Here is a 27,681-nt window from a genome sequence, read left to right as displayed (position 1 = left end):
TGCAGTGAGCCAAGATAGTGCCACTGCACTCTGGACTGGGCGAAAGAGCGAGACTGTCTCAAAAAATAAATAAATAAAATAAATAAATAAATAAAAGACTAAAAAGGGCTGGAGGCCAGGTGCAGTTACTCACACCTATAATCCCAACACTTTGGGAGGCTGAGGTGGGCGGATTACTTGAGGTCAGGAGTTCGAGACCAGCCTGGCCAATATGGTGAAACCCTGCCTCTACTAAAAATACAAAAATTAGCCAGGTGTGATGGCACACACCTGTAGTCCCAGCTACTCGGGAGGCTGAGGCATGAGAATCGCTTGAGCCCGGGAGGCAGAGGTTACAGTGAGCCAAGATCATACCACTGTACTCCAGCCTGTGCAACAGAGTGAGACTCTGTCTCAAAAAAAGGCCAAGTGTGCTGGCTCACACTTGCAGTCCCAGCACTGTGGGAAGCTGAGGCAGGAGGATCACTTCAGCCCAGGAGTTCAAGACCAGCCTGGGCAACATGGTGAAACCCCATTTCAACAAAAAATACAAAAATCAGCCAGGTGTGCTGGCACATGCTTGTAGTCTGAGCTGCTCAGGAGACTAAGGGGGGAGGATTGCTTGAGCCCAGGAGGCAGAAGTTGCACTGAGCCATGATCTTACCACTGCACTCCAGCCTGGGTGACAGAATGAGACCCTGTCTCAGAGAAAAAAAAAAAAAAAAAAGGACATAAAAGACTTGACAGCTAAATGCAACATGTGACCCAGAATTGGATCCTTGATCAGAAAAGAACGTTAGTGGTAAAATAGATGAAATTTGAAGATAACATATAGGTTAGGTTAGAAAATAGTATTATAGGCTACTCTAGGCACACTGCCTATGGGGTACCCCTGCTCTGCAAGGAGCAGTTATATATATATATATGAAAATAGCATTGTTATCAGTGTTGATTTCCTGATTTTCTTGACAGTACTGTGGTTAAGTAAATGAATGTTTTTGTTTTTAGGAAATACAAGTATTTAGATGAAAGGGGCATTATATCTGCAAATTACTCTCAAACATTTCAGAAAAAATATTTCTCTCATATATACATATATACATATAGATAGATAGATAGATAGATGGGTAGATGTATGGGAGAGTGGATGGGTGGATGGATGGATGAATGGATGAATGGATGGTTGGGTGGGTGGGTAGGTGGGTGGGTAGGCAGATGGATAGACAGTTAAATGCATAGATGGGCAATGCCCAGTCTAGATTAAGAATATCTAAGACTTGAAAATTAAAAGGAGTGTTGTTTAACTTGTCTTCAATACATGTTTTGTTCTTAGAGCTTAAATATTGAAGGCCTCCCATCCAAGGGCCCTATACCACCCTGGTTGGTAAGTGAAAGTTATTTAATTTCAGGCCCATATTTTCAGGCTATATTTGCATAGATATTAAAAACCATTTCAGGCCAGGCGCGGTGGCTCATGTCTGTAATCCCAGCACTTTGGAAGGCTGAGGCGGGTGGATCAGTTGAGGTCAAGAGTTCAAGACCAGCCTGGCCAACATGGTGAAACCCTGTCTCTACTAAAAATACAAAAGTTAGCTGGGCGTGATGGTGCGTGCCTATAGTCCCAGCTACTTGGGAGGCTGAGGCAGGAGAATCACTTGAACCCGGGAGGTTTAGGTTGCAGTGAGCTGAGATCGTGCCACTGCACGCGAGCCTGGGCGGCAGAGTGGGAATGGCTTCGGGCAACGGAGCTCATTCTAACCGCAGGAGGCCAAGCCTGTGCAGGTGTTGTAGATGACTCCTGTGCCTCCTGCATGCCTCTGGGTTTCTCATTTAAGTGGCCATATACCCTGAAATTGGAAGGATCCAAGGAGAGAAATGTTGGTTGTTCTGGGATCCTGAGCTGGGAGGGTCCTTAAAAAACAGTAACAACAGCAACCGAAGAAACCATTTAAAAAAAGTGTAACTTCTTGCCATTTAAAAATTTGCTGGTTGTGTTTGGATGTAAGAAATATATTAATCTTCCTTTACTCTCTATCTTCAGTTGGATATAAAGTACCTGTCACCGTTGTTGCTGGCTTATGAAGATATAATGAAAGAGAAGGACGAGCTGAATGCCACCCTCAAGGTAGGCTGGCAAATGTCTCAGAAGAGACAAGATTTATAAAAATATAGGACTGCTTCAAATTTTATAGAAACATTTTGAATGTAGGTATACCCAGCATATTATAGATAACCAAATGTTTATTAGAGGACAAAAAGGAGGAAGGAAGGAGTGTGGCAGGGTGGGATGGAGGGAGGGAGGGAGGGAAAGAAGAAAGAGGGGAAGAAGTAAGGAGTGATTGGCAGAGCAGGAGGGGTGGATAGGGAGTGAGGGGAGAGGTATGGAGGGTCAGAGCAGTGCTGCATGAGAAGCCATGGCTTTCTGGACAGCCAGCCCATATGGGCTGAGATCTTGGGGTGCAGGGAAGACAGCAGGGGGGAAGTGCTTCTTTCCTGGTACTCTGCAGCTGCAAATACCACCATTAGAAGGGCTATTTGGGCTGGGCGCGGTGGCTCACACTTGTAATCTGAGCACTTTGGGAGGCCGAAGGCGGGTGGATCACATGAGGTCAGGAGTCCGAGACCAGCCTGGCCAACATGGTGAAACCCTGTCTCTACTAAAAATACAAAAATTAGCTGGTGTGGTGGCACGTGCCTGTAATCCCAGCTACTCGGGAGGCTGAGGCAGGAGAATAGCTTGAACCAGGGAGTTGGACGTTGCAGTGAGCCGAGATTGCATCACTGCACTCCAGCCTGGCAATGGGGCCAGACTCCGTCTCAAAAAAAAAAAAAAAAAAAAAAAAGGGCTATTTGGGCAGACATGGGAAGGAAAGGCTGGAGATGTTTTGGGCAAACTTAGATGCTTCTTAATTCTAGGATGAGCTGACCCCGGGGAAGTCTGATTCCTGAGCTGTTGGAAATGGAGAAGTGAGGTTTTTATCCATTTCTGCCTTGTCCACCGCCGTTTTGTGGGAATGACTTCGCGCAGCGGAGCTCGTTCTAACCTCAGGAGGCCAAGCCTGTGCAGGTGTTGTAGATGCCTCCTGTGCCTCCTGCATTCCTCTGGGTTCTTCATTTAAGTGTCCATATAGATTCCTGAAATTGGAAGGATCCAGCGAAAGAAATGTTGGTTGTTCTGGGATCCTGAGCTGGGAGGGTCCTTTAAGAGGCTCCCAGCTTGTTCCTCGTCAGTGATGCTGTCCCGTGTCCATGTCCCATGGAAAGGAATTTTAATCCTTTTCATTTAGACTTAGTGTTGGATGCTTAATTTTCTAAGAGCATGAATGAATCTTGTACTAATTGAATATATAACAATCCTAATAACTAATAATATTATTTTTTTGGTGCTCCTTCTAAATCAGGGTCAGCACACACTTTCTGTCAAGGGCCAGTTAATAAGTACTTTAGGCTTTGGAGGCCATGCAGTTTCTGTTTGCACCTGCTCAGCCCTGCTGTTGCAACATGAAAGCAGCTGAGGATAACATGTAAATAATGGGCGAGGCCATGTTCTAATAAAACTTTATTTATAAAAACAGGCAGCTAGTTTGCACGCTTTAGTTTGCCTGACCCCTGTTCCAAAAAAGAGTCACATGGACTGCTAGCAGTGAGTGAGTGTGTCTGGGTGGAGAGATGAGAGGAGAAGTTACTTGGCAGTGCTGCTTTAAGTTAAAAGGGTGTAGCCATAAACATCTGACAGCTGGGAGTAGAATATTTTAGAGGCACACCAGAGTAAATATTGGCACCTCAGATTCTCACCAAAGGACAGCTCAGGACACGGAAGCTGGAAAAGCCCTGATGGAGGAGGCTTAGCTGAAGTGTCACACACACAGACTGTTGGGAGCTGAAACAGACATAGACTGTTAAGCATCAAAACTGGCCCAGCGACAGACCTCGTGTTGCAGCTAATGGGCAATGAAGCTCTGCAGACTGATGACGCTAGTAAGACACTTTCTCATGGTTGTCATGGACAAAACTAAGAGCCTTGGCTGGACGTGGTGACTCATGACTGTAATCCCAGCATTTTGGGAGTCTGAGGCAGGAAGATTGCTTGAGCCTAGGAGTTCAAGAGCAGCCTTGAGTAACATGGCGAAACGTCATCTATACACAAAATACAAAAATTAGCCAGGCATGGTAGTACAGGTACTTGGGAAGCTGAGGTGGGAGGATCGCTTGAGCCTAGGAGGTTGAGGCTGCAGTGAGCTGTGATTGCACTACTGCACTCCAGCCTGGGCGACAGAGCGAGACCCTGTCTCAAAAAAAAAAAAAAAAAGAGCTTCCTCCAACTCCCACACTAATTAACCCCTTCCCCACCAAATATAGCTTTAATTAAGGATGAAAAGGTCTTATTTTTTATATTAAAAACCTCCAATTTATTCTCCTGCATCTTCAATCAAAGGAAAAATGTCAGCGTTGATGGGCATCTCTGTCTTTTCTATCAGTACTCGGCCGTTATAGAACAACGTTAGCAAATTAGGAATCTAATACTCGAAAGCCCAGGTTCTTTGCCTCTTGTACTTGGCCTTGCATTTGGTCCTAGTGCTTTCTCACTAGACCGTAAGCTCCCTGAGAGCAGGCACCACTGGTGCTGGTACTGAGAGTTGAAGGCTGGCCCTTGCTAAATGGCTGTTACCATTTGATTTTAGCCACAGCAGCAGCACCAGAACTGAGAAATATAGATGCGTGGGTATGTGTGTGTTATAATTTACGTACATTTTATTTCAGGAGGAAATGAGAATGTTTAGGATGCGAGTCCAAGAAGTGGTGAAAGAAAATGAAGAATTGCACCAAGAGTTAAATAAGAGTAGTGCTGTTACCAGTGAGGAATGGCAAGTGGCATTGTGTTTCTGCTCTTTTGCTAATTTAAAACAAATGGTAATAGGAAAATATGTTATAAAATTATCAAATACATAATTACATTCTTAACTAAAATATTTTAAGGGAGAGTTTCTAAGAAATTAATAAGGTACAATAAAACCCTAATAAATTATTCTAAACTTACATTTTCAAGATGACTTTTAAAATTCTAAGTAGGTTCTCAAACCTGAAATATAGTTGCTTTCTGCTTTTTATTTTCTGAGTTGGTATTTTTCTAGGGTGATTTTTCCATCTCAGACCTGGAGATTCTCATCCCTTCTTAGGCCCCAACAATGGCTCCCAGGGCTTGAGAACAGAAAGCTCAAAATGGCCTCCCAAAACAAAAAGCTCATGAGGCCTGCACGACCAGCTTCCATCCGCCTGCCCTGGCAGGTTCCCTGACAACTGAGGTTGCCCCACTTCCAATCTGTCCTTCCTCCGAAAGCCCCTTCTGCACTCCTCATTCTCTAGGGTCCTACTGTAATGGCACTTGTCTATAGTGCTGCCTTCAGGAGAGGCCATTATTGCTCCCTTGTCTCTGTTTCTTTTCTTTTCTTTTTTGAGACAGAGTCTTGCTGTGTTGCCCAGGCTGGAGTGCAATGGCGTGATCTCGGCTCACTGCAACCTCTGCCTCCTGGATTCAAGCGATTCGCCTGCCTCAGCCTCCCGAGTAGCTGGGATTACAGGCATGTGCCACCACGCCCAGCTAATTTTTGTATTTTTAGGAGAGATGGGGTTTCACCATGTTGGCCAGGCTGGTCTCAAACTCCTGACCTCATGTGATCTGCCCACCTTGGCCTCCCAAAGTGCTGGGATTATAGGCGTGAGCCACTGCGCCTGGCGTCTCTGTTTCTTATGTTTTTTTAGAGTTAGGGTCTCACTCTGTCACCCAGGCTGAAGTGCAGTGGCTCAGTCATAGCTCACTGCAGCCTCAACCTCCTGGGCTCAAGCCATCCTCCCACCTCAACCTCCCAAGTAGCTGGGACTACAGGTGTGCGCTACCATGCCCAGCCATTTTTTAAAATTTTTTGTAGATACAGAGTCTCACTGGGTTACCCAGGCTGGTCTCGAACTCTTAGGCTCCAGTGATCCTCCCATGTTGGCTTCCCAAAGTGCTGGGATTGCAGGCTTGAGCCACTGCACCCGGCCCCTTGTCTCCGGTTCTGATGTAGCCCTAAACACATGCCCTGTCCCAGTACCTGCCACACTGTGCCTGCCTATCCTGTCTGCCTCCACATCTGCCTCCATCTTCTCCTTTGTGAACTCCTCAGGGGCAGGAACCAATGTCCTGCTCATTTTTGTGTGTGGCCCCGCATATAGCACAGCAACAGCAAATGCCTGTTAACTGAATTAGAGAAAGTACATGTCTTGAAAAGCCTAAAAGCAATATCCAGGCAGGACTAAGAAAACAAAAATTACTCACTTTGAATAGCTATGTTATATTTAGTGTTTTCAAATGTCTTAACATCACTGGAAAAAATGAAGTATTTTCTATATGTGATGTTTAAAAATCTGGAATTGAGTCAACAGCATTCTTGCCATTGGCTCTCCCTGATTTTGTGGTCACCGATGCGTCAGGTAGGACGGGCTCAGGCAACTCCTGGGTCTTGGTGCTCTGCGACCTCCCCGGCTGAGCTTGGATTTTCTTCCGTCAGGGTTCCTAGTGTCTCTCCCCTCGCACCCTCCTTGAACAGTGGCCTGGAAAGCAGCTTAGCTAGGCTGGGGCTCAAGAGACCTTGTCAGATTCTAGAACCCCAGATTCCTTCCCTAGTCTTGTATATAGCCACAAATGCAACTTGTCTGCGTTTCCTTAAAATAAAATCAGCGAAACAAAGGAAAGGAAGGCAGGCCCTGCTTTCAAATCCATAGCCCCGCAGTGTTCCCTAATCCTGCGTTTGTTGGGATTTGAAATCTGCCCTTTGCTCTAGTGTGATGGCCCACACCAGCATGGGGAGAATGTTAGGCTTGCTCAGGGCCTCCCTGGCTGCCAACCCCTTACTTTGAATTCACTGCCCTCCAGCTGCAGGAGGGTCTCTGGGCTCTGGAGCGTCATACTTGGTGGGCAGACCTCCTTGCTGCTCTCGGTACCTGCACACCTGCACAGCTGCTAAACCTGCACGCAGCACTCGGTACCCGGACTTCACACTTCAGCAGACGCTTTCTTTCTTTCTTTTTTTTTGAGACAGAGTCTTGCTCTGCTGCCCAGGCTGAATTGCAGTGGCGCGATCTGGACTCACTGAAACCTCCACCTCCCGGGTTCAAGTGATTCTCCTGCCTCAGCCTTCTGAGTAGCTGGGATTACAGGCGCCCACCACCATGCCTGGCTAATTTTTTTTTTGATTTTTAGTAGAGACGAGGTTTCACCACATTGGACAGACTAGTCTCCAACTCCTGACCTCAGGTGATCTGCCCGCCTCGTCCTCCCAAAGTGCTGGGATTACAGGCGTGAGCCACCACACCTGGCCCAGCAGATGCTTTCTGCTTGGTTGCCAGTAATTTCTCAATGAACTTCTGGGGTGCAACAAAATTTTGTATATTTCTTTTCCTAACTTCCCCTAAATCACTGGGTAACCTCAGGCTTAATGGGTCTGTTTCTTTCTCTATAAAATAAGAGGGAGGCTGGGCGCAGTGGCTCACGCCTATAATCCCAGCACTTTGGGAGACCGAGGCAGAAGGATCAGTTGAGGCCAGGAGTTTCAGACCAGTGTGGCCAACATGGTGAAACTGTATCTCTACTAAAAATATAAAAAATAGCCAGGCGTGGTGGTGCATGCCTGTAATCCCAGCTACTCAGGAGGCTGAGGCAGGAGAATCACTTGAACCCAGGAGGCGGAGGCTGCAGTGAGCCTAGATCGTGCCACTGCACTCCAGCCTGGGCAACAGAGTGAGACCGTGTCTCAAATGATAATAAAATAAATAAATAAATAAAACAAAATAAGAGGGAGTGTTAAACCAAATCTGAGATTTTGAACTTTTTTTAGGAATGGGGGATTGATCCCTTGCATTTTAAAAAGAAATGGCTCAGGCTCCATGGCTCACGCTGTAGTCCTAATGCTTTGGGAGGCCAAGGTGGGAGGAGCACTTGAGGCCAAGAGTTCAGGGCTACAGTGAGCTAGGATCACACCACTGTGCACCAGCCTAGGTGCCAGAACAAGACCTTGTCTCAAAAAAAAAAAAATTAAAAATTAGCTGGGCGTGATGGCATGCACCTGTAGTCCTAGCTATTCAGAAGGCTGAAGCAGGAGGATTGGTTAAGCCCAGGAATTCAAGGCTACAGTGAGCTCTGATGGCGCCACTGTACTCCTGTCCTGCCTGGGTGACAGAGCAAGACCCTGTTTCTAAAAAATAAAAAGTGAAATGAATGGAGGGAGGAAGGAAGGAGTAAACAAATGAATGAATGAACAAATAAAGAAAAAGTCTTATAAATTAGTCCAAAACGCGGCCGGGCATGGTGGCTCTCACGCCTGTAATCCCAGCACTTTGGGAGGCCGAGGCAGGGGGATCACCTGAGGTCAGGAGTTCGAGACCAGGCTGGCCAACATGGTGAAACCCTGTCTCTACCGAAAAATACTAATACAAAAATTAGCTTGGTGTGGTGATGCATGCCTGTAATCCCAGATACTCAGGAAGCTGAGGTGGAGGTTGCAGTGGGCCAAGATCTCACCACTGCACTCCAGCCTGGGCAACAGAGTGAGACCCTATCTCTAAATAAATAAATAAATAAATAAGTCTAAAACATAAAACAGACCATCATGGAGCTGCCCAGTTTGTGGCGGGAATGAGGAGGCTAGCACAGACCAGTTTTGGGTGAGCCCCCTCCCGACAGCATGGCAGCCCACTCCATGGGTGCTGGTAGCAGGCAAGAGGCACCCCCACAGTGCCCAGGAGCCAGTGCACACCACTGTTGGGGCCACACCATTGTTACAGCCTGACTCCTTTCATCTTGTCTCTCTCCTTCCTCCTCCTCACCTGTAGGGTTTCAGGTGGAAAATTGAGATTATTTACTGCTTTAGTAAGTAAACTTACCACCCAGTGTACTTTGGGTGGTCAGCATTTCACTAGATGATTTCTAAGGTCCCTTCAGCTCATTCTAATCAGAATTTGCGATCTTGAGGGCTGAGCTGGGCTGGGATTTACATCGCACTGGAAGGAGAGGATTTGCTTGTGCTGAGAGGAAGCCTGGGGCAGATTCATACAGTTCTAAGAAACCATTTTGGCCGGATGAGGTGGCTCATGCCTATAATCCCAGCACTTTGGGAGGCTGAGGCGGGCAGATCACGAAGTCAGGAGATCGAGACCATCCTGGCTAACATGGTGAAACCCTGTTTCTACTAAAAATACAAAAAAATTAGCCAGGCATGGTGGCGGGCATCTGTAGTCCCAGCTACTTGGGAGGCTGAGGCAGGAGAATGGTGTGAACCTGGGAGGCAGAGCTTGCAGTGAGCCGAGATTGCACCACTGCACTCCAGCCTGGGAGACAGAGCGAGTCTCTGTCTCAAAAAAAAAAAAAAAAAAAAAAAAGAAACCATTTCAAAGCCTGCTAACAGAGTCAGGTTTTTTTTTGTTTTTTTGTTTTTTTGTTTTTTTGTTTTTTCAAATATGCTACTGATTACAAAGGAGTATTTTAAAATTGAAATGGGAACTTTCTAAATTCTTTAAACATGTTCCATATGGGCTTCAGAATAATATAGTGGGTGGCAGGACTAGAGGTTTATACAGATGAAACCTCATCAGCCATTTAGTGACTGTTCAAGCTGGGTGTTGTGCACAGGGAGTCTCCTACTCTATCCTCTTTACTTCTGTACATGTTTGAAATTTTACATCTGAAAGCATTTCTGAAGCAGTCCATAATTCAGACTTCGTGGCTGTCCTTCCCCAACTGACTGCAAATGGCAGGATTTGCTGCTGTGTTAATATGTTTAACATGAAGACGTGGCTTGATATTCATTACCTATAATGCACCCATTGCTTCCTTTTAGATTCCAGAGTGTTTCTGTAACCATTCAGCACCTGAATCACAGTATTTAATCTTGTAAATCAATTGCAGGCGTCAGCTTCAGACTCAAGCAAAACTGGTTTTAGAGGAAAACAAGTTGTTGCTGGAGCAGTTGGAGATTCAGCAAAGGAAAGCCAAGGACAGCCACCAGGAGCGCCTCCAAGAAGGTGAGGTCCTTCCAGCGAGGACTGGCCATGCGGTGATGTCACTATTGTCATTTTACCCTTCTATCTCCCTCCTGCCAGGGGCCCCAATTGAAAATGAGAGAAGTCATGTTTTACATTCTTGACTGAAATGTGGCTGTTTATAACCTTTCCACGTCATTACCCTCAATGCATAGATTGCTATCTCAGACTTCACAGTGTCTCTCATCATCCCATGGGTTTGTAAATCACTCGTAGGTGATAGTGCTAGACTCAGCAGAACTGGTTTTGGGGTAAAATAGTACCTTAGAAATGGGAACGATCACGTGAGGTAAACATCTGAAATAACACAGGGTCTCTTCCCAGATGTTTGTTGGATGTGTAAGCAGAACCATTCACTTTCTAAACAGTTCCCCTGTGTCCTTCCTTCCTTCAGAGCTGTGGGCCTGGGAGGCGACATCACTGCAGGTTAGATTTCCGTCAGACACCTTCCGAGAGTGTCCCTCTTCCCATCTCTTCCCATGCATTCCTCCAACCCCTAGGAGCTTCACAGTCTGTGACAGTGCACAACTGTAAGGGGGCCAGGTTAAGAGTCATCGCTTCTGCTTTAAAACCACAATTCATGAGTACAAAAGATAGTGGCATTTTTCCCTTTGCTTTACTGATTTTTCTTTCCTAGTGAAGAATGGCATAGGCTGGGAAACTGAAACACAAGCCATCTTGCATGAGGCCGTGGCACCCCGAGAAGCAGATGGAGGTTTTCCCCTCTCCAGCTGCTTTTGGAATGGCAGCCCCTTACACACCATGGCAGGTCCATGAACAGCCCCTGCTGTTGCTGCAGTTGCGGGGCTAGCACTTCCTGTTTCTGAGAACCAGGTCGTGTTTAAAGATGAGAGCATCTCCCAGAGACGTGCACAGGAGTTTCCTCCATGTGATTTCTCCTGAGACCTGCATGGTGCAGGAGTATTTGCCTTTATTCTGGCATTGTTAAGAGGAGAGGGGAAACAGAGTTGTAGAGCCTCTTATCTTTGTTTTCAGGGTTAGGGATGACATTAGTTTCCTATTTACTGAGCTTAATTTTCTTGAACGTACCAGATCTGAACAGAAGGAGGATTTCTGGTCATATGGGGCAGGGAAAACCTTTTGACCTCTATGATTCAGTGAGTTGCCTGTGCTATTTTCCTATTGCCCAGAAACAGCCATTCACTTTGACCAATTAGATATTTTCTTTTCTTTTTCTTTTTTTGAGACAGTCTCACTCTGTCGCCCAGACTGGAGTGCAGTGGCGTGATCTAGGCTCACCGCAACCTCTGCCTGCCAGGTTCCAGCGATTCTCCTGCCTCAACCTCCCGGGTAGCTGGGATTACAGTCACGCGCCACCACTCCTGGCTAATTTTTGTATTTTCAGTAGAGGGGGTTTCACCATGTTGGCCAGGCTGGTCTTGAACTGACCTCAAGTGATCCACCCACCTTGGCCTCCCAAAATGCTAGGATTACAGGTGTGAGCCACTGTGCCCAGCCACCAATTAGATATTTTCATAGAGTAGAGAGATGTACAGTTTTATGCTATAATAAATACCTCTAAGTGCTAGTGTCATCAGACGCTTGGGAATTATTACATACAACCATGTAACACAGGATGAAAATATTTATGACTTACTTTAGATACAAGACATAAAATAAAAGTTTAATGAGGAAAGGGAAGGAAAATAAGAAATCCGGTTCTTAGTTTGGGCATGTTTGATGTCCTTAAAAATCTTGAAAATTTTGCAGCTTTAGGGACAACGTTATGACATGTGCTTGCACACCTGTGTGTGATTTAAGGCTTTAGTCTTAGGAAAGTCAGTTCCTTGAAGACTGGAATCATGTTTGGTAAAATATTATAGTGGATTTTATTTTAAAAAGTATATATTTAGTGAGTGCTTAATGTAGAGATAGTAATTTCTTTTGGCTTTTTTGGTTTTTGTTTTTGGAGACAAGGTCTCGCTGTGTCATCCAGGCTGGAGTGCAGTAGCCCAGTCACGGCTCACTGTAGTCTTGAACTCCTGGGCTCAAGCAGTCCTCCTGCCTCAGCCTCCCAGATATCTGGGACCACAGATGCATGTCACCACGCCCTGCTAATTTTTAAATTTTTATGTAGAGATGGGGGTCTCACTGTGTTACCCAGGCTGGTCTCAAACTCCTGACCCCAAGCAATCCTCCCCTCAGCCTCCCAAAGGGCTGGGGTTACAGGTATGAGTCACTGTGCCCAGTATGGACAGTAACTTCTAAGGACAAAGCCTTTGGTGTTAATTTATAACATCCAAAAGATCTTTTTTTTTTTTTTTTTTCTGAGAGAGTCTCACTCTGTTGCCCAGGCTGGAGTGCAGTGGCGTGATCTCAGCTCACTGCAGCCTTCGCCTCCTGGGTTCAAGTGATTCTCTGCATCAGCCTCCTGAGTAGCTGGGATTACAGGTGCCCGCCACCATGCCTGGCTAATTTTTGTATTTTTAGTAGAGACAGAGTTTCACCAACTTGGCCAGGCTGGTCTTGAACTCCTGACCTTGTGATCCGCCTGCCTCAGCCTCCCAAAGTGCTGGGATTACAGGTGTGAGCCACCAAGTCCAGCCCAAAAGATCTTTAAAAGGTCATTTTTATCAGCTGACTCTCATTAGTATTTCCTAGTAGCCAATAATTGTGTTTTGTGAGGTCTTCTGTGCCAAGTTTTTATCCTCCTCTTTTGATTTTCAGTTTCTAAGCTGACTAAACAACTAATGCTCCTGGAGGCGAAAACCCAGGGCCAGGAAAAGGAGCTAGCGGAGAACAGGGAACAGCTGGAGATTTTACGTGCCAAATGCCAAGAACTCAAAACACACTCGGATGGCAAAATCGCAGTGGAAGTTCATAAATCAATTGTGAATGAATTAAAAAGGTAAGGATTTAATGTTTTGTCTTTTTTTTTTTTTTTTCGAGATAGGATCTTGCTATGTTGCTCAGGCTGGTCCCAAACTCCTGGGCTCAAATGATCTGCCCATCCCAGCCTCTCAAAGTTTTGGGATTACAGGCATGAGCCACTGCGCCCAGCTGATTTAATGACTTTTTGAGTATAATGAGTCACTCTGCCTGTGGTTATAGGCAGAATGGAGAGAGGTTGTTCAGTTCTTTCTGGGTTTCTTCACCTATGGTCATGTACAGCATAGTGGCACAGGTGTCTGAAAGTGAGAATGGGACTTCTTTTTTTTTTTTTTTGAGACGGACTCTCACTCTGTTGTGCAGGCTAGAATGCAGTGGCGCAATCTCAGCACCTATAACCTCCACCTCCTGGGTTCCAGTGATTCTCCTGCCTCAGCCTCCTGAGTATCTGGGATTACAGGGGCACATCACCACACCTGCCTAATTTTTGTGTTTTTGGTAGAGACAGGGTTTCACCATGTTGACCAGGCTGGTCTCAAACTCCTGACCTCAAGTGATCTGCCTGCCTTGACCTCCCAAAGTGCTGGAATTACAGGTGTAAGCCATCACGCCCAGCCTGACTTTTTTTTTCTTTTAATAACTTTGGTAATAAATGGTAAATTAAAGTAGAGCCTGGCCCTCCTTGAGGGCTGCAGTTTGGGTGTTTGTGATTTTTTTTCATGCTGTTTTGGCCTTTATTAGTTTTAGAACCAAAGGCAATTTAAAATAGTGGAACTGGGCTGGGGGTAGTGCCTCATGCCTATAATCCCAACACTTTGAGAGGCCAAGGCAGGCAGGTCACTTGAACCCGGAAGTTTGAGACCAGCCTTGGCAACATGGCGAAACTGCATGTCTACCAAAAAAAAAAAAAAAATACAAAAACTAGCCCGGCGTGGTGGTACATACCTGTGGTCCCAGCTACATAGGAGGTTGAGATGGGAGGCACCTGAGCCTGGGAGATTGAGGCTGCAGTGAGCTGAGATCACGCCACTGCACTCCAGCCTGGGCAACAGAGTAAGACCCTGTCTCCTATCTCAAAAAATGATAAATAAATAAAATAGTAGAACTGGAAACCTAGATATCCAGTAATAAGGAATTAGTTAAATGAAAGGATACATCCTTGAAATGGAAGGAAATGCAGTCATTAAATATGATGTGACACAAGATCCTTTTTGACATAGGAAAATAGCCACCATATATCTATTTTTTTACAATGTTGCCCAGGCTGGTCTGGTCTCAAACTCCTGGACTCAAGCAGTTCTCCTACCTCAGCCCCACAAGTAGCTGGGATTACAGGGGCATGCCCACCTGGCCACAATATATTTTTAAGTAAGGAGTTTAGGTTTTAAAACAGCACATAGAAAATTATTACAATTTTATTTTTTAAGAAGTGTGTGTGGCCGGGTGCGGTGGCTCACACTTGTAATCCCAGCACTTTGGGAGGCCGAGGCGGGTGGATCAGCTGAGGTGGGGAGTTTGAGACCAGCCTGACCAACCTGGTGAAACCCTGTCTCTACTAAAATTACAAAAATTAGCCAGGCGTGGTGGCAGGCACCTGTAATCCCAGCTACTCAGGAGGCTGAGGCAGGAGAACTGCTTGAACCTGGGAGGCGGAGGTTGCAGTGAGCCAAAATTGCACCACTGCACTCCAGCCTGGGGGACAAGACCGAGACTTTGTCTCAAAAAAAAAAAGAAGTGTGTGTGTATGTGTGTGTGTAACCAACCATAACTGTTTGCCTGGGACTGAGGGGTTTCCCAGGATGTGGGACTTTTAGTGCTAAAACTGGGAATGTCCTAGGCAAAGTGAAATGAGTTGATCATTCTAGTATGTATGTATAAATGTATGTGTTTGTATAATTACATGTGTATGTGTGTGTATGTATATACCTATGTATGGTATGTGTGTAATTGGTAATTGGCCAATTGGTAATAGTCCAGGTGGGAGGATTGCTTGAGCCTAGGAGTTTGAGATCAGCCTGGGCAACATTGTGGGAAAAAAAGAAAAAAAAAAAAAAAAATATATATATATATATATGGTGGCTATTTTCTCATGTTGAAAAGAATCTTGTATGTGTGTGTATGTAAGAGAGAGAGAGAGAGAGGGGAGGAGCCAAGATGGCCGAATAGGAACAGCTCGGGTCTACAGCTCCCAGCGTGAGTGACGCAGAAGACAGGTGGTTTCTGCATTTCCATCTGAGGTACCGTGTTCATCTCACTAGGGAGTGCCAGACAGTGGGCACAGGTCAGTGGGTGAGTGCACCGTGCACCAGCCGAAGCAGGGGCAAGGCATTGCCTCACTCGGGAAGCGCAAGGGGTCAGGGAGTTCCCTTTCCAGGGGTGACAGATGGCACCTGGAAAATCGGGCCACTCCCACCCGAATACTGTGCTTTTCCGACAGGCTTAGGAAACGGTGCCCCAGTAGATTATAGCCCGCACCTGGCTCAGAGGGTCCTACGCCCACGGAGTCTCGCTGTTTGCTAGCACAGCAGTCTGAGATCAAACAGCAAGTCGGCAGCGAGGCCGGGGGAGGGGCGCCCGCCATTGCCCAGGCTCGCTTAGGTAAACAAAGCAGCCGGGAAGCTTGAACTGGGTGGAGCCCACCACAGCTCAAGGAGGCCTGCCTGCCTCTGTAGGCTCCACCTCTGGGGGCAGGGCACAGACAAACAAAAAGACAGCAGTAACCTCTGCAGACTTAAATGTCCCTGTCTGACAGCTTTGAGGAGAGCAGTGGTTCTCCCAGCACGCAGCTGGAGATCTGAGAACGGGCTGACTGCCTCCTCAAGTGGGTCCCTGACCCCTGACCCCCGAGCAGCCTAACTGGGAGGCACCCCCCAGCAGGGGCAGACTGACACCTCACACAGCCGGCCAGGTACTCCAACAGACCTGCAGCTGAAGGTCCTGTCTGTTAGAAGGAAAACTAACAGAAAGGACATCCACACCAAAAACCCATCTGTACATCACCATAATCAAAGACCAAAAGTAGATAAAACCACAAAGATGGGGAAAAAACAGAGCAGAAAAACTGGAAACTAAAAAGCAGAGTACCTCTCCTCCTCCAAAGGAACGCAGTTCCTCACCAGCGACGGAACAAAGCTGGACGGAGAATGACTTTGACAAGCTGAGAGAAGAAGGCTTCAGACGATCAAATTACTCCGAGCTACGGGAGGATATTCAAACCAAAGGCAAAGAAGTTGAAAACTTTGAAAAAAATTTAGAAGATTGTATAACTAGAATAATCAATACAGAGAAGTGCTTAAAGGAGCTGATGGAGCTGAAAACCAAGGCTCAAGAACTATGTGAAGAATGCAGAAGCCTCAGGAGCCGATGCGATCAAATGGAAGAAAGAGTATCAGCCCTGGAAGATGAAATGAATGAAATGAAGCGAGAAGGGAAGTTTAGAGAAAAAAGAATAAAAAGAAATGAGCAAAGCCTCCAAGAAATGTGGGACTATGTGAAAAGACCAAATCTACGTCTGATTGGTGTACCTGAAAGTGAAGGGGAGAATGGAAACAAGTTGGAAAACACTCTGCAGGATATTATCCAGGAGAACTTCCCCAATCTAGCAAGGCAGGCCAACATTCAGATTCAGGAAATACAGAGAACGCCACAAAGATACTCCTCGAGAAGAGCAACTCCAAGACACATAATTGTCAGATTCACCAAAGTTGAAATGAAGGAAAAAATATTAAGGGCAGCCAGAGAGAAAGGTCGGGTTACCATCAAAGGGAAGCCCATCAGACTAACAGCGGATCTCTCGGCAGAAACCCTACAAGCCAGAAGAGAGTGGGGGCCAATATTCAACATTCTTAAAGAAAAGAATTTTCAACCCAGAATTTCATATCCAGCCAAACTAAGCTTCATAAGTGAAGGAGAAATAAAATACTTTACAGACAAGCAAATGCTGAGAGATTTTGTCACCACCAGGCCTGCCCTAAAAGAGCTCCTGAAGGAAGCTCTAAACATGGAAAGGCACAACCGGTACCAGCCACTGCAAAATCATGCCAAAATGTAAAGACCATCGAGACTAGGAAGAGACTGCATCAACTAACGAGCAAAATAACCAGCTAACATCATAATGACAGGATCAAATTCACACATAACAATATTAACTTTAAATGTAAATGGACTAAATGCTCCAATTAAAAGACACAGACTGGCAAATTGGATAAAGACTCAAGACCCATCAATGTGCTGTATTCAGGAAACCCATCTCACGTGCAGAGACACACATAGGCTCAAAATAAAAGGATGGCGGAAGATCTACCAAGCAAATGGAAAACAAAAAAAGGCAGGGGTTGCAAGCCTAGTCTCTGATAAAACAGACTTTAAACCAACAAACATCAAAAGAGACAAAGAAGGCCATTACATAATGGTAAAGGGATTAATTCAACAAGAAGAGCTAACTATCCTACATATATATGCACCCAATACAGGAGCACCCAGATTCATAAAGCTAGTCCTGAGTGACCTACAAAGAGACTTAGACTCCCACACATTAATAATGGGAGACTTTAACACCCCACTGTCAACATTAGACAGATCAACGAGACAGAAAGTCAATAAGGATACCCAGGAATTGAACTCAGCTCTGCACCAAGCGGACCTAATAGACATCTACAGAACTCTCCACCCCAAATCAACAGAATATACATTTTTTTCAGCACCACACCACACCTATTCCAAAATTGACCACATACTTGGAAGTAAAGCTCTCCTCAATAAATGTAAAAGAACAGAAATTATAACAAACTATCTCTCAGATCACAGTGCAATCAAGCTAGAACTCAGGATTAAGGATCTCACTCAAAACAGCTCAATTACATGGAAACTGAACAACCTGCTCCTGAATGACTACTGGGTACATAACGAAATGAAGGCAGAAATAAAGATGTTCTTTGAAACCAACAAGAACCAAGACACAACATACCAGAATCTCTGGGATGCATTCAAAGCAGTGTGTAGAGGGAAATTTATAGCACTAAATGCCCACAAGAGAAAGGAGGAAAGATCCAAAATTGTCACCCTAACATCACAATTAAAAGAACTAGAAAAGCAAGAGCAAACACATTCAAAAGCTAGCAGAAGGCAAGAAATAACTAAAATCAGAGCAGAACTGAAGGAAATAGAGACACAAAAAACCCTTCAAAAAATTAATGAATCCAGGAGCTGGGTTTTTGAAAGGATCAACAAAATTGATAGACTGCTAGCAAGATTAATAAAGAAAAAAAGAGAGAAGAATCAAATAGATGCAATAAAAAATGATACAGGGGATATCACCACTGATCCCACAGAAATACAAACTACCATCAGAGAATATTACAAACACCTCTATGCAAATAAACTGGAAAATCTAGAATGGATAAATTCCTCAACACATACACCCTCCCAAGAGTAAACCAGGAAGAAGCTGAATCTCTGAGTAGACCAATAACAGGAGCTGAAATTGTGGCAATAATCAATAGCTTACCAACCAAAAAACGTCCAGGACCAGATGGGTTCACAGCCGAATTCTACCCGAGGTACAAGGAGGAGCTGGTACCATTCCTTCTGAAACTATTCCAATCAATAGAAAAAGAGGGAATCTTCCCTAACTCATTTTATGAGGCCAGCATCATCCTGATACCAAAGCCTGGCAGAGACACAACAAAAAAAAGAGAATTTTAGACCAATATCCTTGATGAACATTGATGCAAAAATCCTCAATAAAATACTGGCAAACAGAATCCAGCAGCACATCAAAAAGCTTATCCACCATGATCAAGTGGGCTTCATCCCTGGGATGCAAGGCTGGTTCAGTATACGCAAATCAATAAATGTAATCCAGCATATAAACAGAACCAAAGACAAAAACCACATGATTATCTCAATAGATGCAGAAAAGGCCTTTGACAAAATTCAACAACCCTTCATGCTAAAAACTCTCAATAAATTAGGTATTGATGGGACGTATCTCAAAATCATAAGAGCTATCTATGACAAACCCACAGCCAATATCATACTGAATGGGCAAAAACTGGAAGCATTCCCTTTGAAAACTGGCACAAGACAGGGATGCCCTCTCTCACCACTTCTATTCAACATAGTGTTGGAGGTTCTGGCCAGGGCAATTAGGCAGGAGAAGGAAATAAAGGGTATTCAATTAGGAAAAGAGGAAGTCAAATTGTCCCTGTTTGCAGATGACATGATTGTATATCTAGAAAACCCCACTGTCTCAGCCCAAAATCTCCTTAAGCTGATAAGCAACTTCAGCAAAGTCTCAGGATACAAAATCAATGTACAAAAATCACAAGCATTCTTATACATCAATAACAGACAAACAGAGAGCCAAATCATGAGTGAACTCCCATTCACAATTGCTTCAAAGAGAATAAAATACCTAGGAATCCAACTTACAAGGGATGTGAAGGACCTCTTCAAGGAGAACTACAAAACACTGCTCAAGGAAATAAAAGAGGATACAAACAAATGGAAGAACATTCCATGCTCATGGGTAGGAAGAATCAATATCGTGAAAATGGCCATCCTTCCCAAGGTAATTTACAGATTCAATGCCATCCCCATCAAGCTACCAATGACTTTCTTCACAGAATTGGAAAAAACTACTTTAAAGTTCATATGGAACCAAAAAAGAGCCCGCATCGCCAAGTCAATCCTAAGCCAAAAGAACAAAGCTGGAGGCATCACACTACCTGACTTCAAACTATACTACAAGGCTACAGTAACCAAAACAGCATGGTACTGGTACCAAAACAGAGATATAGATCAATGGAACAGAACAGAGCTGTCAGAAATAATGCCACATATCTACAACTATCTGATCTTTGACAAACCTGACAAAAACAAGAAATGGGGAAAGGATTCCCTATTTAATAAATGGTGCTGGGAAAACTGGCTAGCCATATGTAGAAAGCTGAAACTGGATCCCTTCCTTACACCTTATACAAAAATCAATTCAAGATGGATTAAAGACTTAAATGTTAGACCTAAAACCATGAAAACCCTAGAAGAAAACCTAGGCATTACCATTCAGGACATAGGCATGGGCAAGGACTTCATGTCTAAAACACCAAAAGCAATGGCAACAAAAGCCAAAATTGACAAATGGGATCTAATTAAACTAAAGAGCTTCTGCACAGCAAAGGAAACTACTATCAGAGTGAACAGGCAACCTACAAAATGGGAGAAAATTTTCGCAACCTACTCATCTGACAAAGGGCTAATATCCAGAATCTACAATGAACTCCAACAAATTTACAAGAAAAAAACAAACAACCCTGTCAAAAAGTGGGCGAAGGATATGAACAGACACTTCTCAAAAGAAGACATTTATGCAGCCAAAAAACACATGAAAAAATGCTCACCATCACTGGCCATCAGAGAAATGCAAATCAAAACCACAATGAGATACCATCTCACACCAGTTAGAATGGCAATCATTAAAAAGTCAGGAAACAACAGGTGGTGGAGAGGATGTGGAGAAATAGGAACACTTTTACACTGTTGGTGGGACTGTAAACTAGTTCAACCCTTGTGGAAGTCAGTGTGGCGATTCCTCAGGGATCTAGAACTAGAAATTCCATTTGACCTAGCCATCCCATTACTGGATATATACCCAAAGGACTATAAATCATGCTGCTATAAAGACACATGCACACGTATGTTTATTGCAGCATTATTCACAATAGCAAAGACTTGGAACCAACCCAAATGTCCAACAATGATAGACTGGATTAAGAAAATGTGGCACATATACACCATGGAATACTATGCAGCCATAAAAAATGATGAGTTCATGTCCTTTGTAGGGACATGGATGAAATTGGAAATCATCATTCTCAGTAAACTATCGCAAGAACAAAAAACCAAACACCGCATATTCTCACTCATAGGTGGGAATTGAACAATGAGAACACATGGACACAGGAAGGGGAACATCACACTTCGGGGACTGTTGGGAGGTGGGGGGAGGGGGGAGGGATAGCATTGGGAGATATACCTAATGCTAGATGACGAGTTGGTGGGTGCAGCGCACCAGCATGGCACATGTATACATATGTAACTTACCTGCACATTGCGCACATGTACCATAAAACCTAAAGTATAATAATAAAAAAAAAAAAGAGAGAGAGATATGGTATATATACATATGGCATATATGTTAATTATGTGTAGGAAACATACATAATATATGTAACAAATATGTATAATTATATATGAATATTTTGTATAATTATATATAAATATTTTATATATTTATATTTATTTATATATTTTATATAAATTATAAAATTATATATGTGTAGATATATAAAATTACATATATACTGTAAGTACATAGAAAAAAGATAGGCAGAATGGGAAAATATTAATAGAAAATATCTTTGGCAGATGAGATTGTAAGTGTTTCAACCAGGGTTTTCGAGAGAAGCAACCAATAGGTTAGTGAGAAAGAGAGAGAGAGAGTGAGATTTCTTTTAAAAATTGGCTTACACAATTGTGGGGGCAGGCAAGCTCAAAATTCATATGGCAGGCCAGCCCATTGGAAACCCAGGCAGGATCTCCATCTTACAGTTTTGAGGCAGAACTCCTTCATTGAGAAACCTGTTTTTGCTCTTAAGGCCTTAGATTAGGCTCACTTACATTATCGAGAATAAATCTCCTTTATTTAAAGTCGACTGATTGTAAATGTTAACGACATCAACAAAATGCTTTACAGCAATGTCTAGTGTTTGAGCAAACAACTGGGCACCACACCCGAGCCAAGGTGACACATAAAATTAACCATCACAATGAGTAATTTTTATTTTCTTTTTTTTCCTTTTTTTTTTTGAGGCAGTCTTGCTCTGTCACCCACGCTGGAGTGCAGTGGCGCGATCTTGGATCACTGCAACCTTCACCTCCTGGGTTCAAGCGATTCTCATGCCTCAGCCCTGCTCATAGCTGGGATTACAGGCATGTACCACCACATCCGGCTAGTTTTGTATTTTGTCGGCCAGGCTGGTCCTGAACTCCTGGCCTTAAGTGATCTGCCTGCCTAGGCCTCCCAAAGTGCTGGGATTATAGGCGTGAGCCACCAGCCTAGCCTCTTGTATATTTTTATATTTCCAAGTGTCCTATTCTCTTTTGTAATAAGGGGGAAATAATGTTTTAAACGGTGAGCCTTTCAGCTCAAAATGGTTGACTGAATACACCTATTGACTTCTGTTTCTCTCCAACTCCTCCTTCTCCCTCCGTAGCGTTGGTGTGGGGCAACAAATGAGCTAGTGCATGTGAAGCTTGGTGCTTTAGTAAATGCTGGTGATTCCAATTACCAGAGTCTGGTTTTGACTCTGCTATTACATGCTGACTGGGCCAGACTCGTGCTTTGCTTTTATTTTTTGAGATGAGATCTCCCTCTGTCACCCAGGCTGAAGTGCAGTGGTACAATCTTGGCTCACTGCAACCTCCACCTCCTAGGCTCAAGCCATCCTCCGCTTCAGCCTCCTGAGTAGCTGGGACCACAGGCACGTGCCATAGCACCCGGCTATTTTTTGTATTGTTATTAGAGACAGAATTTCACCATGTTGCCCAGGCTGATCTTGAACTGGGCTCAAGCAGTCCACTCACCTTGGCCTTCCAAGTGCTGAGATTCCAGGCGTGAGCCACCATGTGTGGCCAGACATGTGCTTTTCTGTTGCAGTAGAAGAAGGAAATATTTTTGAAATCATGTTCATCTTTATAATTTTATTTTTCTCAAACATCTGCTCCTGCGACCGATGTGTTTTTGTGGCTGTGTCATAACTACAAAAACATACAGCCATGTATCACGTAACAACGCTTCAGTCAACAATGGACCACATATACGACAGTGGTCCCATACAATTATAATGGGGCCAAAAAATTCCTATCACTTCGTGATGTCATGGCCATTGTAACATCGTAGAGCAATGCATTACTCTCGTGTCTGTGGTGATGCTGGTGTAAACAAACCTACTGCACTGCCAGTCCTGTGAAAGCCTAGCACGTGCAGTTATGGACGGTGCATAATACTTGATAATGATAATAAATGACTGTGTTACTGGTTTATGTATTTACCCTACTTTTTATTGTTATTTTAGACTGTACTCCTTCTACTTATAACAAAATAAAGTTAACTGTAAAAGAGGCTCAGGTGGGTCCTTCAGGAGGTATCCAGAAGCAGGCATTGTTATCACAGGAGGTGACAGGTCCATGCACGTTACTGACCCTGAAGATTTTCCAGTGGGATGAGACATGGAGGTGGAGGACAGTGACATTGATGATCCTGCCCCTCTGCAGGCCTAGGCTCCTGTGGCATTTGTTCTTCATTTTAAAAAAAAATGTCTAGAAAGTTTAAAAAAAAATTTTAATAGAAAAAAGCTTGAGAATAAGAATATAAAAATAGAAAATATTTGTACAATGTGTGTTTTAAGTTGTGTTATAAAAAAGTCAAAAAGTTAAAAAATTAAAAAGTTTATAAAGTAAAAAGTTACAGTATACTAAAATTAATCTATTATTGAAGAAAGAACATTTTTAAAAATAATTTAAATGTAGCCTAATTATACAGTATTTAGTCTATGAGAGTGTACAGTAATGTCCTAGGCCTTCACATTCACTCACCACTCACTTACTCACCCAGAGCAACTTCCTTCCAGTCCTGCAAGCTCTATTCATGGTTAAGTGCCCTGTACAGGTGTACCATTTTCTTTTCTTTTCTTTTTTCTTTTCTTTCTTTTTCTTTCTTTCTTTTTTTTTTTTTTTTTTTTAGGCAGAGTCTTGCTCTGTCACCCAGGGGCTGGAATAGTGCAGTGGCATGATCTCGGCTCACTACAACCTCTGAATTCTTGTGCCTCAGCCACCTGAGTAGTTGGGATTATAGGAGTGTGCCACCACACTTGGCTAATTTTTGTATTTTTAGTAGACACGGGGTTTCACCCTGTTGGCCAGGCTGGTCTTGAACTCCTGGCCTCAAGCATTCTGTCTGCCTCAGCCTCCCAAAGTGCTGGGATTACAGGCGTGAGCCACTGCACCTGGCCTATCTCATCAATCTAGGTTGACTGATATTTTATTAGGATATGTGTAGGTGTGGGGGTCTTTGTTTCATTTGCTGCAGTGGGTACCTCTGCAGTGAATCCACCAAGGTCTTCCGAGGTCTGCAGATGCCCTTCAGCTATTCACTTCTTCCTTTCTAGTGTCTCGTATCCTTCTGAGGTTCCTGATGACCTAAGGCTGGACCTCCTGGATGGGTCCTCCACTTCTAGTACCTTTTCTCTCCATTTCCCAGTTGTTTGTTTCCTTAGTTCTGAGAGATTCCTCAAATGTATCTTTCAGCCCTTGTGATATTTTTAAAATTCTGGTAATCATGTTTAGTCTGGCTCTTATTTAGTGACTGTACTTTCTTTTCTCATGGCATTTTGTTCTTTTAAAACTTCCTTAGTCCTCTGTGTTATCTCAGTTTCCCTTGAGCTTCTCTGCTTATCTGATCTCTCTTTCATGTTGCAGTTTCTTTCATCACGCCTAATGACCCTTGTTGCTTGTTCACATCTAGTCATCTGTTCTGATTTTAGGAAGAGGAACTACTGGTACTTGGTGTGTACTGTGTCAGTTGAGGGATTTTCTGCCCTGGTGGTTCCCTGTGCAGGCATCTCCCTGGCTGCTGAGCAGGCTTCTGTGTATATAGATAAGGTGCATGCAATGGTCAGCTTTACTTTAGGATACAGGTCTCCCACAAGCCAGGATAAAGGCTTCCCTTTGTAGATACAACCTGTCTCCTTAAATCTTTAGCTCTCCCCGAAAGAGTTTGCTAAATTTCCTTAGTGAAGTGGGTTGACACCTTGTTTTTCTCCCACCTTCATCTTGAGTAAGCCCAATCTTTCTAGAAAGTAGTGAAAGCAAAGAGAGCCATCTCTGCTTCCACGTGTGACCACCAGTCCAATCTAAAGCCAACTGACAGCTCACCAGGAACATGAGCTTGTGCCATTTCCCGCATCATTGTTCCTTCCATGCAGGGTTGCCATTGGGCAGAGAAAGCAAGACAAAATACCCATTATTTGCCTTCCTTTCAACCAGGGTAGGCGAAAGAACACATACACACCACACCTCGAGGCTTGCCCCGCACAAGTTCAATGAGCCCTTTTATCCCTACACAAAAATCTTGTCCTCGTGACCTCACCTTTGCCTGAGGCATAACCCTTTCCCAAACTCCTCCCCAGACATTCCCCCAGTGTGAACGCTGGTTCAGCAGCTGCTTTGCTGATAAATCAGTGAATATTCTGCATGTGGCCTATCTCTATTATGATGCCAACATGGGAAGGGGCTCCCTAGTGGAGGCTGTTGGAGGGCACTTCTGCTCCCTTGCCTTCCGAAGTGCCCTCCGAAGCTCCAAGGTGTCCTCGGCTTCCGTAGCCAAAACAAAAACACTCAGTTTCCTACTCCTCATTTTGTCTATTTTTCACTAGGTCTTCATGGAATTCCACATATTCTAGCTCTGATGAATTCCTGTCCCTCTTCCATGTTATAAATTCTCTCTCCAAACACCGCCCCTTCCGCGGGAGAGCCCATTAGGGTCACACCCCTGGCTCCATCCTTCTCATTCCTCTACCCTTGACCCACCTATCAACTCTGAGCCCAAAGCCATTCAGCCAAAGCTGCCATAAAGGCTTTCCCTCCCCAGCCAGTTCATTCTGAGCCACAAAAGTCTTTCTCCAATTTCCACTGAAAAAAGATTTGGTGGCATCTTTGTTATTTTAAAATGGTCATTTCTTCCCCTGCCTTCACCATTAGTGACTTCTTTTTAAACTTTTTATACCTTCTTTACTTACATCTAGGGGGCTATCAAAACACAATCATGTGTCACTTAATGGGGATACATTCTGAGAGACTCATCATTAGGTGATTTCATCATTGTGTGGGCATCACAGAGTGTACTCACACAAAACCACATGGCATAGCCTCCTGCACACTGAGGCTAGATGGTGGAGCTGTTTGCTCCTAGGCTACAAACCTGCACAGCATGTTACTGTACTGAACACTGCAGGCAACTATAAACCAATGGTAAGTATTTGTGTATCTAAACATAAGTACAGTCAAAATACAGTAGAAAAGATAAAAATGGGGCCGGGCACGGTGACTCATGCCTGTGATCCCAACACTTTGGGAGGCTGAGGCAGGTGGATCAGTTGAGGTCAGGAGTTCGAGACCAGCCTGGCCAACATGGCAAAAGCCTGTCTCTACTAAAATTACAAAAATTGGCCAAGTGTGGTGGCATGTGCCTATACCTAGCACTTTGAGAGGCTGAGGTGGGCAGATCACTTGAGGTCAGGAGATCGAGACCAGCCTGACCAACATGGTGAAATGCCATCTCTACCAAGAATACAAAAATTAGCCAGGTGTGTTGGCACATGCCTGTAGTCCCAGCTGCTCGGGAGGATGAGGCAGGAGAATGGCTTGAACCTGGGAGGTGGAGGTTGCAGTAAGCCAATATCACGCCATTGCGCTCCAGCCTGGGCGACACAGTGAGAATCTGTCAAAAAAAAAAAAAAAATAGAGAAACCACAGACATGTTTGGAGGGAAAGCATTTGTGGACTGTCCTCAGAATGTTAGACTAAAGTGTGTGGTCTTTATTCTCTTATTTTAGTTTAAGATAAGATCTCATCCTGTCTCAGGCTGGAGTGAAGTGGCTCAATCATGGCTCACTTGCAGCCTTGAACTCCAGGCTCAAGCGATTCTCCTGCCTCGGTCTCCCCAGTGGCTGGGACTGTAGTCACGCGCCATCACGCGGGGCTAATTTTTAAGTATTTCTGCAGAGATGGGGTCTTGCTGTGTTGCCCAAGTTGGTCTTGGACTCCTGGCCTCAAGTGACCCTCCTGCCTTGGCCTCCTAAAGTGCTGGGATTATAGGCATGAGCCACCACGCCTGGCCCCTGGTCTTTATTCCTTAAGCCACAGGGAATAACAGTGTTTCATTTCGTCTGAGAGGGTTTTAAGAAAGTCCTGGGGTGAGGCCAGGCACAGTGACTCAAGCCTGTGATCCCAGCACTTTGGGAGGCCAGGGCGGGAGGATCTCTTGGGCCCAGGAGTTTGAGAAAGAGAAGCTCCAGAATTTCTTCAGGGAACTACAAAACATGCCATAGTGGATTTGAAAAAGAAACAAATAGAATTTTTAGAACTGAAACACACAATAGACAAAATTAAGAATTCTTACTCTTAAAGATGTTCTGTTTATATATATAATATGTATATATATTTATATATGTAACTATTAGTATTTATATATAAATATTTATATATATATATATCTATATACGAGGATAATAAGATGGAGAGAGACTTGCAATCAGGAGGACTGCTTTAGATACGTGTTCAAGGGAGGCCCCTGAGGAGGGGATGGTTGATTCAAAGCAGGATGCCTGAGAAGCAAGAAGGAAGTAAAATGAAAGTAAATGATAGTGGTAAATATATAGATAAGTGTAATGAACACTGAGTCTATAAAATAATAATATCTTTGGGGATTTAAGAATACATAAAATTAAAAGGCACAACAATAATAGCATATAATCAGGCACAAGGCACATGGAGTTTGTGTTCTAAAGTCTTTAGATTATTCAGAAGAGGATAAAAGTGTTGATTAATTTTATAATTTGAAAATATGCATGATGAAATTTCTAGAAACAATGTATATAACTTTTAAACTAGTATGGGGGTAAAAAGAATGATTAAAAAATAATCCAAATAAGAGCAGGA

The 27,681-nt window shown here is 44.0% G+C and overlaps 1 protein-coding gene across 2 annotated transcripts in view; it reads left to right on the top strand.

The window, feature by feature from the left end:
* The window catches only part of CEP89 (centrosomal protein 89), a 100,270-nt gene that overhangs the window by 44,235 nt on the left and 28,354 nt on the right, over window positions 1-27,681 (top strand). For both annotated transcript variants that reach the window (XM_024238235.3, XM_054538841.2), the window contains 5 exons: window positions 1,313-1,363; window positions 2,021-2,104; window positions 4,741-4,844; window positions 9,920-10,035; window positions 12,742-12,922. In XM_024238235.3, coding sequence (XP_024094003.3) covers window positions 1,313-1,363; window positions 2,021-2,104; window positions 4,741-4,844; window positions 9,920-10,035; window positions 12,742-12,922 — 536 coding nt within the window. The remainder of the gene's footprint in view (window positions 1-1,312; window positions 1,364-2,020; window positions 2,105-4,740; window positions 4,845-9,919; window positions 10,036-12,741; window positions 12,923-27,681) is intronic.

This window comes from Pongo abelii, chromosome 20 (assembly GCF_028885655.2).
Source record: "Pongo abelii isolate AG06213 chromosome 20, NHGRI_mPonAbe1-v2.0_pri, whole genome shotgun sequence".
NCBI classification, from domain to species: domain Eukaryota; kingdom Metazoa; phylum Chordata; class Mammalia; order Primates; family Hominidae; genus Pongo; species Pongo abelii.
Note: the sequence above shows the minus strand (reverse complement) of the source record. Positions and strands in the feature narration are given on the sequence as shown.